Source organism: Salvelinus fontinalis, chromosome 22 (assembly GCF_029448725.1).
Source record: "Salvelinus fontinalis isolate EN_2023a chromosome 22, ASM2944872v1, whole genome shotgun sequence".
Taxonomy (NCBI): domain Eukaryota; kingdom Metazoa; phylum Chordata; class Actinopteri; order Salmoniformes; family Salmonidae; genus Salvelinus; species Salvelinus fontinalis.
The window spans coordinates 28,624,029-28,636,730 of record NC_074686.1 but is presented as its reverse complement, the minus strand read 5'-3'; the positions used below and the strand labels follow the sequence as shown (position 1 = coordinate 28,636,730).

The window sequence follows — 12,702 nt, the reverse complement described above, 5'->3', positions numbered from 1 at the left end:
CAGAGAGAAAGGGAGCGATTTGCGTTGAGAAAGAAAGACTGAGAGTCACCTCGCTGTGCACAGTATGACAGACAACAGCGGGGGCTGTGTCGCTCCAGGCACACCATGCCCCCCCCCCCCCCCCACCCCACCCGAGGGACCACCATGAAAGACCAGACTCCAACAATCCACCCTTTCTTTCTCACAGCATAGGCTCAGTCCATCCTATACCCATCAAACCAGCACCTACCTACCAGCCCCTAAACACCAGCACCTAGCAACCCACCAACCAGCCCTTACCTACCAACCCCCCAACCAGCCCCTACCAACCAGCCCATACAAATCAGCCCCTACCAACCAGTCCCTACCAACCAGCCCCTACCAACTAGGCCCTTCCAACCCACCAACCAGCTTCTACCAACCAGGCACTATCAACCCACAAACCATCCCTTACCAACCAGCCCCTACCAAGCCACCAACCAGGTCCTACCAACCAGCCCCTACTAACCAGGCCTTACCAACCCACCAACCAGCCCCTACCAACCCGCCCCTATCAACCCACCAGCCAGCCTCTACCAACCGGCCCCTACCAAGCCACCAACCAGCCTCTACCAACCAGCCCCTATCAACCCACCAGCCAGCCTCTACCAACCAGGCCCTACCAACCAGCCCCCAAACACCAGGCACTGGCCCCCATCCACAGGCCCAGACCTTGGCTACAAGAGCAGGGAGGGAAAACTAGAACCTGGAACTCTCTCTTCCTCATACCCCCACCTCCACCACTCTCTCTTCCTCATCCCTCCACCTCCACCACTCTCTCTTCCTCATCCCCCCACCTCTACCACTCTCTCTTCCTTATCACCCCTCTCTCTTCCTCATCCCTCCACCTCCACCACTCTCTCTTCCTCATCCCCCACCTCCACCACTCTCTCTTCCTCATCCCCCACCTCCACCACTCTCTCTTCCTTATCCCCCCACCTCCACCACTCTCTCTCATCTCTCCTCCAATCCAACCAACCTGAAACCCCGCCAGCAAGGAGTGAAAGAGCAAGCAAGACCCCCCATCCAACTCCTCTTTTCCCTCCCTCCCTCCCTCCCTCCCTCCCTCCCTCCCTCCCTCCCTCCCTCCCTCCCTATCCACCCAGGCATCTCCACTGTTCCCTCCATTGCTGATGCGACCCAGTCCCCTCCTCCTCGTCCTCTGTCATTGTGCGGTCCTGCTGTTCCTCCTCTCACTCCTCCAGACCCCAGGGCCTTCTCCAGAGAATAACACACAAAGTCACAGTGACCTTCATGATTCTATACCCCTCTAGAACACTACTGGAACATCTGCTAACGTCTATACAAGGTAAAGCTACCTATAAGCTACCTACTGCCCCTCTGCTTTTGTCATGCTATTTGAAAAGAAAAACGTGCCTTGGAAACAGATAGAAAATGAAAGGTTATCATCATCATCAGAGATCTGAGTGTGTCCCTGTAACAGTGTATACTCCCCTGATATAGGGACCTGGTTGTTAGTCCCATACACTATTTTAGTCCAGTATCTCTTTAGTCCAGTATCTCTTTAGTCAATACAGTATCTCTTTAGTCCAGTATCTCTTTAGACAATACAGTATCTCTTTAGTCCAGTTCAGTCTGCTATAAATCCATGTGCTGGTAGCTCCCTCCAGGGCGGGGCAGGCTTCTGGAGCTCTGAGGGGTGACCGCAACGACCCCTCCTCCTCCTCTCCTGTCACAAGGTGGCTGTGGGGTCTCCAAACTGTGTGCCCGCGACCTGGAGGACCCAGTGCCCCCTCCCCGTTCACAATGGGGTATCCCAGGAGAAGAGGGCAACAGGGGCTCTGTGGAGGTGTCCGTGAGGGAGAAGGAGGATGGGTAGGGAGGCGAGAGGCGGGAGGGGGCCGAGTGGAGATCTTGGGGACTGTGTGGAATGGCGGTGAGGGCGGGATCCACATGGAACATCCCAGGATGCCGCTGGGCCAGGCCAAAGGGTGGAGAGGTGCAGGAAGATATGGTCGTGAGGGGGGTGTCTGGCCAGAGAGGTTCAGTCTGAGAGGGGTAGGACTGTGGGTGGTTGGTGTGGGGTGGGGGCGAAGGGGGGGACAGGTACGCATGGTGTCCAGGTACGCAGTGTGCAGGATAGAGGAGTTGGGGTCCGGAGAAGAAGGACTCCATCAGTTGAGCCATACTCCTCATTACTCGGCCCAGCTCTGTCACCTCCTTCCCCAGAGAACTCACCTGGGAACAAACAAGAGCATACAGTACATCTCTTAGTCATCCATATTCATTTGGGCTCAGTAAAATCAAATGATGCATTTTGGGTCAGACGTTTTAGCTCTACCACTGAGCACATTCCTTCTAATGGATTTAACAAGGGTGGAAACTCCTTCCAGCCAATGCTTAAACCATGACAGGGAGTGTTAAAGTGCACACTTTGGGAGAAGGGTGGAAAATCTGGATGTAGCCTTAATCTGCCACCCTCAGTGAAACTGCCATTCAACCATTCCGGGTCATCAATATTAATTTGGTCATTTCCAGCCAGCAATTTTGGGTTGCTATTCTGGCCAAGCATGATGATGCTGGTCTAATTGGTCATTAAAATGATGGCTTGGAGGTGATTAGTCCTATTCAGCCAGTAGTAGTCCTACAGAGAGAGGGCACAGCAAGGGTACCATGCCAGCAGGCCAGCTGGCTCTGTCACTCAAAGCATACATAGGTATTCATTCTGCTAGACACCCCACTAACAAAACCAGACATAGATCAACACGCATGCAGTCACCACATGTTAGACACAATTCAACAGGGGATCATGCTACGCACAGATAAAATAAGAGGCAAGTCATGAAGTGTTGGAACTTTGCCCATATGAAACTTGACATATCAGGACCAGACACTGAATGTAAATACATCTACACAGGCTAAGCCAATGCAAACATCGAGAACTGACTGATGACCGTGACATACTGGCACTAGACGGCACAAACTAACTTAGCCATATAGTCAAGTCAACTCTTAGCCATATAGTCATGTCAACAATTAGCCATATAGTCATGTCAATAACTTAGCCATATAGTCATGTCAACTCTTAGCCATAGAGTCATGTCAACTCTTAGCCATATAGTCATGTCAACACTTAGCCATATAGTCATGTCAACACTTAGCCATATAGTCATGTCAACTCTTAGCCATATAGTCATGTCAACACCTAGCCATATAGTCATGTCAACACCTAGCCATATAGTCATGTCAACTCTTAGCCATATAGTCATGTCAACTCTTAGCCATATAGTCATGTCAACTCTTAGCCATATAGTCATGTCAACACTTAGCCATATAGTCATGTCAACACTTAGCCATATAGTCACGTCAACTCTTAGCCATATAGTCATGTCAACAATTAGCCATATAGTCACGTCAACTCTTAGCCATATAGTCATGTCAACAATTAGCCATATAGTCATGTCAACAATTAGCCATATAGTCACGTCAACTCTTAGCCATATAGTCACGTCAACTCTTAGCCATATAGTCATGTCAACAATTAGCCATATAGTCATGTCAACTCTTAGCCATATAGTCATGTCAACTCTTAGCCATATAGTTATGTCAACAATTAGCCATATAGTCATGTCAACAATTAGCTATTTAGTTATGTCAAATCTTAGCCATATAGTCATGTCAACAATTAGCCATATAGTCATGTCAACAATTAGCCATTTAGTTATGTCAAATCTTAGCCATATAGTCATGTCAACAATTAGCCATATAGTCATGTCAACTCTTAGCCATATAGTCATGTCAACAATTAGCCATATAGTCATGTCAACAATTAGCCATATAGTCAAGTCAACAATTAGCCATTTAGTTATGTCAAATCTTAGCCATATAGTCATGTCAACAATTAGCCATATAGTCATGTCAACTCTTAGCCATATAGTCATGTCAACAATTAGCCATATAGTCATGTCAACAATTAGCCATATAGTCATGTCAACAATTAGCCATTTAGTTATGTCAAATCTTAGCCATATAGTCATGCCAACAATTAGCCATATAGTCATGTCAACAATTAGCCATTTAGTTATGTCAAATCTTAGCCATATAGTCATGTCAACAATTAGCCATATAGTCATGTCAACTCTTAGCTATATAGTCATGTCAACACTTAGCCATATAGTCATGTCAACTCTTAGCCATATAGTCATGTCAACTCTTAGCCATATAGTCATGTAAACTCTTAGCCATATAGTCATGTCAACAATTAGCCATATAGTCATGTCAACTCTTAGCCATATAGTCATGTCAACTCTTAGCCATATAGTCATGTCAACTCTTAGCTATATAGTCATGTAAACACTTAGCCATATAGTCATGTCAACAATTAGCCATATAGTTATGTCAACTCTTAGCCATATAGTCAAGTCAACTCTTAGCCATATAGTCATGTAAACTCTTAGCCATATAGTCATGTCAACAATTAGCCATATAGTCATGTCAACTCTTAGCCATATAGTCACGTCAACTCTTAGCCATATAGTCACGTTAACTCTTAGCCATATAGTCATGTCAACTCTTAGCCATATAGTCACGTCAACTCTTAGCCATATAGTCACGTCAACTCTTAGCCATATAGTCATGTCAACTCTTAGCCTTATAGTCATGTCAACTCTTAGCCATATAGTCATGTCAACAATTAGCCATATAGTCATGTCAACAATTAGCCATATAGTCATGTCAACTCTTAGCCATATAGTCATGTCAACACTTAGCCATATAGTCATGTCAACAATTAGCCATATAGTCATGTCAACTCTTAGCCATATAGTCATGTCAACTCTTAGCCATATAGTTATGTCAACTCTTAGCCATATAGTCATGTCAACTCTTAGCCACATAGTCATGTCAACAATTAGCCATTTGGTCATGTCAACAATTAGCCATTTAGTTATGTCAAATCTTAGCCATATAGTCATGTAAACAATTAGCCATATAGTCATGTCAACAATTAGCCATTTAGTTATGTCAAATCTTAGCCATATAGTCATGTCAACTCTTAGCCATATAGTCATGTCAACTCTTAGCCATATAGTCATGTCAACTCTTAGTTATATAGTCATGTAAACACTTAGCCATATAGTCATGTCAACAATTAGCCATATAGTTATGTCAACTCTTAGCCATATAGTCAAGTCAACTCTTAGCCATATAGTCATGTCAACTCTTAGCCATATAGTCATGTCAACAATTAGCCATATAGTCATGTCAACTCTTAGCCATATAGTCACGTCAACTCTTAGCCATATAGTCACGTCAACTCTTAGCCATATAGTCATGTCAACTCTTAGCCATATAGTCATGTCAACTCTTAGCCATATAGTCATGTCAACAATTAGCCATATAGTCATGTCAACAATTAGCCATATAGTCATGTCAACTCTTAGCCATATAGTCATGTCAACACTTAGCCATATAGTCATGTCAACTCTTAGCCATATAGTCATGTCAACTCTTAGCCATATAGTTATGTCAACTCTTAGCCATATAGTCATGTCAACTCTTAGCCACATAGTCATGTCAACAATTAGCCATATAGTCATGTCAACAATTAGCCATATAGTCATGTCAACAATTAGCCATTTAGTTATGTCAAATCTTAGCCATATAGTCATGTAAACAATTAGCCATATAGTCATGTCAACAATTAGCCATTTAGTTATGTCAAATCTTAGCCATATAGTCATGTCAACAATTAGCCATATAGTCATGTCAACAATTAGCCATTTAGTTATGTCAAATCTTAGCCATATAGTCATGTAAACAATTAGCCATATAGTCATGTCAACTCTTAGCCATATAGTCATGTCAACACTTAGCCATATAGTCATGTCAACTCTTAGCCATATAGTCATGTCAACTCTTAGCCATATAGTCATGTCAACTCTTAGCCATATAGTCATGTCAACTCTTAGCCATATAGTCAAGTCAACTCTTAGCCATATAGTCATGTCAACACTTAGCCATATAGTCATGTCAACTCTTAGCCATATAGTCATGTCAACACTTAGCCATATAGTCATGTCAACTCTTAGCCATATAGTCATGTCAACTCTTAGCCATATAGTCATGTCAACTCTTAGCCATATAGTCATGTCAACTCTTAGCCATATAGTCATGTCAACTCTTAGCCATATAGTCAAGTCAACTCTTAGCCATATAGTCATGTCAACACTTAGCCATATAGTCATGTCAACTCTTAGCCATATAGTCACGTCAACTCTTAGCCATATAGTCATGTCAACTCTTAGCCATATAGTCACGTCAACTCTTAGCCATATAGTCACGTCAACTCTTAGCCATATAGTCATGTCAACTCTTAGCCATATAGTCATGTCAACTCTTAGCCATATAGTCATGTCAACAATTAGCCATATAGTCATGTCAACAATTAGCCATATAGTCATGTCAACTCTTAGCCATATAGTCATGTCAACACTTAGCCATATAGTCATGTCAACAATTAGCCATATAGTCATGTCAACTCTTAGCCATATAGTCATGTCAACTCTTAGCCATATAGTTATGTAAACTCTTAGCCATATAGTCATGTCAACTCTTAGCCACATAGTCATGTCAACAATTAGCCATATAGTCATGTCAACAATTAGCCATTTAGTTATGTCAAATGTTAGCCATATAGTCATGTAAACAATTAGCCATATAGTCATGTCAACAATTAGCCATTTAGTTATGTCAAATCTTAGCCATATAGTCATGTCAACTCTTAGCCATATAGTCATGTCAACTCTTAGCCATATAGTCATGTCAACTCTTAGCTATATAGTCATGTAAACACTTAGCCATATAGTCATGTCAACAATTAGCCATATAGTTATGTCAACTCTTAGCCATATAGTCAAGTCAACTCTTAGCCATATAGTCATGTCAACTCTTAGCCATATAGTCCTGTCAACAATTAGCCATATAGTCATGTCAACTCTTAGCCATATAGTCACGTCAACTCTTAGCCATATAGTCACGTCAACTCTTAGCCATATAGTCATGTCAACTCTTAGCCATATAGTCATGTCAACTCTTAGCCATATAGTCATGTCAACAATTAGCCATATAGTCATGTCAACAATTAGCCATATAGTCATGTCAACTCTTAGCCATATAGTCATGTCAACACTTAGCCATATAGTCATGTCAACAATTAGCCATATAGTCATGTCAACTCTTAGCCATATAGTCATGTCAACTCTTAGCCATATAGTTATGTCAACTCTTAGCCATATAGTCATGTCAACTCTTAGCCACATAGTCATGTCAACAATTAGCCATATACTCATGTCAACAATTAGCCATTTAGTTATGTCAAATCTTAGCCATATAGTCATGTCAACTCTTAGCCACATAGTCATGTCAACAATTAGCCATATACTCATGTCAACAATTAGCCATTTAGTTATGTCAAATCTTAGCCATATAGTCATGTAAACAATTAGCCATATAGTCATGTCAACAATTAGCCATTTAGTTATGTCAAATCTTAGCCATATAGTCATGTCAACAATTAGCCATATAGTCATGTCAACAATTAGCCATTTAGTTATGTCAAATCTTAGCCATATAGTCATGTCAACAATTAGCCATATAGTCATGTCAACTCTTAGCCATATAGTCATGTCAACACTTAGCCATATAGTCATGTCAACTCTTAGCCATATAGTCATGTCAACTCTTAGCCATATAGTCATGTCAACTCTTAGCCATATAGTCATGTCAACTCTTAGCCATATAGTCAAGTCAACTCTTAGCCATATAGTCATGTCAACACTTAGCCATATAGTCATGTCAACTCTTAGCCATATAGTCATGTCAACACTTAGCCATATAGTCATGTCAACTCTTAGCCATATAGTCATGTCAACTCTTAGCCATATAGTCATGTCAACTCTTAGCCATATAGTCATGTCAACTCTTAGCCATATAGTCATGTCAACTCTTAGCCATATAGTCATGTCAACTCTTAGCCATATAGTCATGTCAACTCTTAGCCATATAGTCATGTCAACTCTTAGCCATATAGTCAAGTCAACTCTTAGCCATATAGTCATGTCAACTCTTAGCCATATAGTCATGTCAACAATTAGCCATATAGTCATGTCAACTCTTAGCCATATAGTCACGTCAACTCTTAGCCATATAGTCACGTCAACTCTTAGCCATATAGTCACGTCAACTCTTAGCCATATAGTCATGTCAACTCTTAGCCATATAGTCATGTCAACAATTAGCCATATAGTCATGTCAACAATTAGCCATATAGTCATGTCAACTCTTAGCCATATAGTCATGTCAACACTTAGCCATATAGTCATGTCAACAATTAGCCATATAGTCATGTCAACTCTTAGCCATATAGTTATGTCAACTCTTAGCCATATAGTCATGTCAACTCTTAGCCACATAGTCATGTCAACAATTAGCCATATAGTCATGTCAACAATTAGCCATTTAGTTATGTCAAATCTTAGCCACATAGTCATGTAAACAATTAGCCATATAGTCATGTCAACAATTAGCCATTTAGTTATGTCAAATCTTAGCCATATAGTCATGTCAACAATTAGCCATATAGTCATGTCAACAATTAGCCATTTAGTTATGTCAAATCTTAGCCATATAGTCATGTCAACAATTAGCCATATAGTCATGTCAACTCTTAGCCATATAGTCATGTCAACACTTAGCCATATAGTCATGTCAACTCTTAGCCATATAGTCATGTCAACTCTTAGCCATATAGTTATGTCAACTCTTAGCCATATAGTCATGTCAACTCTTAGCCACATAGTCATGTCAACAATTAGCCATATAGTCATGTCAACAATTAGCCATTTAGTTATGTCAAATCTTAGCCATATAGTCATGTAAACAATTAGCCATATAGTCATGTCAACAATTAGCCATTTAGTTATGTCAAATCTTAGCCATATAGTCATGTCAACAATTAGCCATATAGTCATGTCAACAATTAGCCATTTAGTTATGTCAAATCTTAGCCATATAGTCATGTCAACACTTAGCCATATAGTCATGTCAACTCTTAGCCATATAGTCATGTCAACAATTAGCCATATAGTTATGTCAACTCTTAGCCATATAGTCAAGTCAACTCTTAGCCATATAGTCATGTCAACTCTTAGCCATATAGTCATGTCAACAATTAGCCATATAGTCATGTCAACTCTTAGCCATATAGTCACGTCAACTCTTAGCCATATAGTCACGTCAACTCTTAGCCATATAGTCATGTCAACTCTTAGCCATATAGTCACGTCAACTCTTAGCCATATAGTCACGTCAACTCTTAGCCATATAGTCATGTCAACTCTTAGCCATATAGTCATGTCAACTCTTAGCCATATAGTCATGTCAACAATTAGCCATATAGTCATGTCAACAATTAGCCATATAGTCATGTCAACTCTTAGCCATATAGTCATGTCAACACTTAGCCATATAGTCATGTCAACAATTAGCCATATAGTCATGTCAACTCTTAGCCATATAGTCATGTCAACTCTTAGCCATATAGTTATGTCAACTCTTAGCCATATAGTCATGTCAACTCTTAGCCACATAGTCATGTCAACAATTAGCCATATAGTCATGTCAACAATTAGCCATTTAGTTATGTCAAATCTTAGCCATATAGTCATGTAAACAATTAGCCATATAGTCATGTCAACAATTAGCCATTTAGTTATGTCAAATCTTAGCCATATAGTCATGTCAACTCTTAGCCATATAGTCATGTCAACTCTTAGCCATATAGTCATGTCAACTCTTAGCTATATAGTCATGCAAACACTTAGCCATATAGTCATGTCAACAATTAGCCATATAGTTATGTCAACTCTTAGCCATATAGTCAAGTCAACTCTTAGCCATATAGTCATGTCAACTCTTAGCCATATAGTCATGTCAACTCTTAGCCATATAGTCATGTCAACTCTTAGCCATATAGTCATGTCAACTCTTAGCCATATAGTCACGTCAACTCTTAGCCATATAGTCATGTCAACTCTTAGCCATATAGTCATGTCAACAATTAGCCATATAGTCATGTCAACTCTTAGCCATATAGTCACGTCAACTCTTAGCCATATAGTCACGTCAACTCTTAGCCATATAGTCATGTCAACTCTTAGCCATATAGTCATGTCAACTCTTAGCCATATAGTCATGTCAACAATTAGCCATATAGTCATGTCAACAATTAGCCATATAGTCATGTCAACTCTTAGCCATATAGTCATGTCAACACTTAGCCATATAGTCATGTCAACAATTAGCCATATAGTCATGTCAACTCTTAGCCATATAGTTATGTCAACTCTTAGCCATATAGTCATGTCAACTCTTAGCCACATAGTCATGTCAACAATTAGCCATATAGTCATGTCAACAATTAGCCATTTAGTTATGTCAAATCTTAGCCACATAGTCATGTAAACAATTAGCCATATAGTCATGTCAACAATTAGCCATTTAGTTATGTCAAATCTTAGCCATATAGTCATGTCAACAATTAGCCATATAGTCATGTCAACAATTAGCCATTCAGTTATGTCAAATCTTAGCCATATAGTCATGTCAACAATTAGCCTTATAGTCATGTCAACTCTTAGCCATATAGTCATGTCAACAATTAGCCATATAGTCATGTCAACTCTTAGCCATATAGTCATGTCAACACTTAGCCATATAGTTATGTCAACTCTTAGCCATATAGTCATGTCAACTCTTAGCCACATAGTCATGTCAACAATTAGCCATATAGTCATGTCAACAATTAGCCATTTAGTTATGTCAAATCTTAGCCATATAGTCATGTAAACAATTAGCCATATAGTCATGTCAACAATTAGCCATTTAGTTATGTCAAATCTTAGCCATATAGTCATGTCAACAATTAGCCATATAGTCATGTCAACAATTAGCCATTTAGTTATGTCAAATCTTAGCCATATAGTTATGTCAACAATTAGCCATATAGTCATGTCAACTCTTAGCCATATAGTCATGTCAACACTTAGCCATATAGTCATGTCAACTCTTAGCCATATAGTCATGTCAACTCTTAGCCATATAGTCATGTCAACTCTTAGCCATATAGTCATGTCAACTCTTAGCCATATAGTCAAGTCAACTCTTAGCCATATAGTCATGTCAACACTTAGCCATATAGTCATGTCAACTCTTAGCCATATAGTCATGTCAACACTTAGCCATATAGTCATGTCAACTCTTAGCCATATAGTCATGTCAACTCTTAGCCATATAGTCATGTCAACTCTTAGCCATATAGTCATGTCAACTCTTAGCCATATAGTCAAGTCAACTCTTAGCCATATAGTCATGTCAACACTTAGCCATATAGTCATGTCAACTCTTAGCCATATAGTCATGTCAACTCTTAGCTATATAGTCATGTAAACACTTAGCCATATAGTCATGTCAACAATTAGCCATATAGTTATGTCAACTCTTAGCCATATAGTCAAGTCAACTCTTAGCCATATAGTCATGTCAACTCTTAGCCATATAGTCATGTCAACAATTAGCCATATAGTCATGTCAACTCTTAGCCATATAGTCACGTCAACTCTTAGCCATATAGTCACGTCAACTCTTAGCCATATAGTCATGTCAACTCTTAGCCATATAGTCACGTCAACTCTTAGCCATATAGTCACGTCAACTCTTAGCCATATAGTCATGTCAACTCTTAGCCATATAGTCATGTCAACTCTTAGCCATATAGTCATGTCAACTCTTAGCCATATAGTCATGTCAACTCTTAGCCATATAGTCAAGTCAACTCTTAGCCATATAGTCATGTCAACACTTAGCCATATAGTCATGTCAACTCTTAGCCATATAGTCATGTCAACTCTTAGCTATATAGTCATGTAAACACTTAGCCATATAGTCATGTCAACAATTAGCCATATAGTTATGTCAACTCTTAGCCATATAGTCAAGTCAACTCTTAGCCATATAGTCATGTCAACTCTTAGCCATATAGTCATGTCAACAATTAGCCATATAGTCATGTCAACTCTTAGCCATATAGTCACGTCAACTCTTAGCCATATAGTCACGTCAACTCTTAGCCATATAGTCATGTCAACTCTTAGCCATATAGTCACGTCAACTCTTAGCCATATAGTCACGTCAACTCTTAGCCATATAGTCATGTCAACTCTTAGCCATATAGTCATGTCAACTCTTAGCCATATAGTCATGTCAACAATTAGCCATATAGTCATGTCAACAATTAGCCATATAGTCATGTCAACTCTTAGCCATATAGTCATGTCAACAATTAGCCATATAGTCATGTCAACTCTTAGCCATATAGTCATGTCAACTCTTAGCCATATAGTTATGTCAACTCTTAGCCATATAGTCATGTCAACTCTTAGCCACATAGTCATGTCAACAATTAGCCATATAGTCATGTCAACAATTAGCCATTTAGTTATGTCAAATCTTAGCCATATAGTCATGTAAACAATTAGCCATATAGTCATGTCAACAATTAGCCATTTAGTTATGTCAAATCTTAGCCATATAGTCATGTCAACTCTTAGCCATATAGTCATGTCAACTCTTAGCCATATAGTCATGTCAACTCTTAGCTATATAGTC

The 12,702-nt window shown here is 39.8% G+C and overlaps 1 protein-coding gene across 1 annotated transcript in view; it reads right to left on the bottom strand.

Moving 5' to 3' along the window:
* Window positions 1-1,123: 1,123 nt before the first annotated feature.
* Window positions 1,124-12,702, bottom strand: part of LOC129820144 (potassium voltage-gated channel subfamily H member 8-like) — a 91,173-nt gene continuing 79,594 nt past the window's right edge. Inside the window, exon 16 of the mRNA XM_055877067.1 lies at window positions 1,124-2,217. Coding sequence (XP_055733042.1) covers window positions 1,618-2,217 — 600 coding nt within the window. The 3' untranslated portion in view covers window positions 1,124-1,617. The remainder of the gene's footprint in view (window positions 2,218-12,702) is intronic.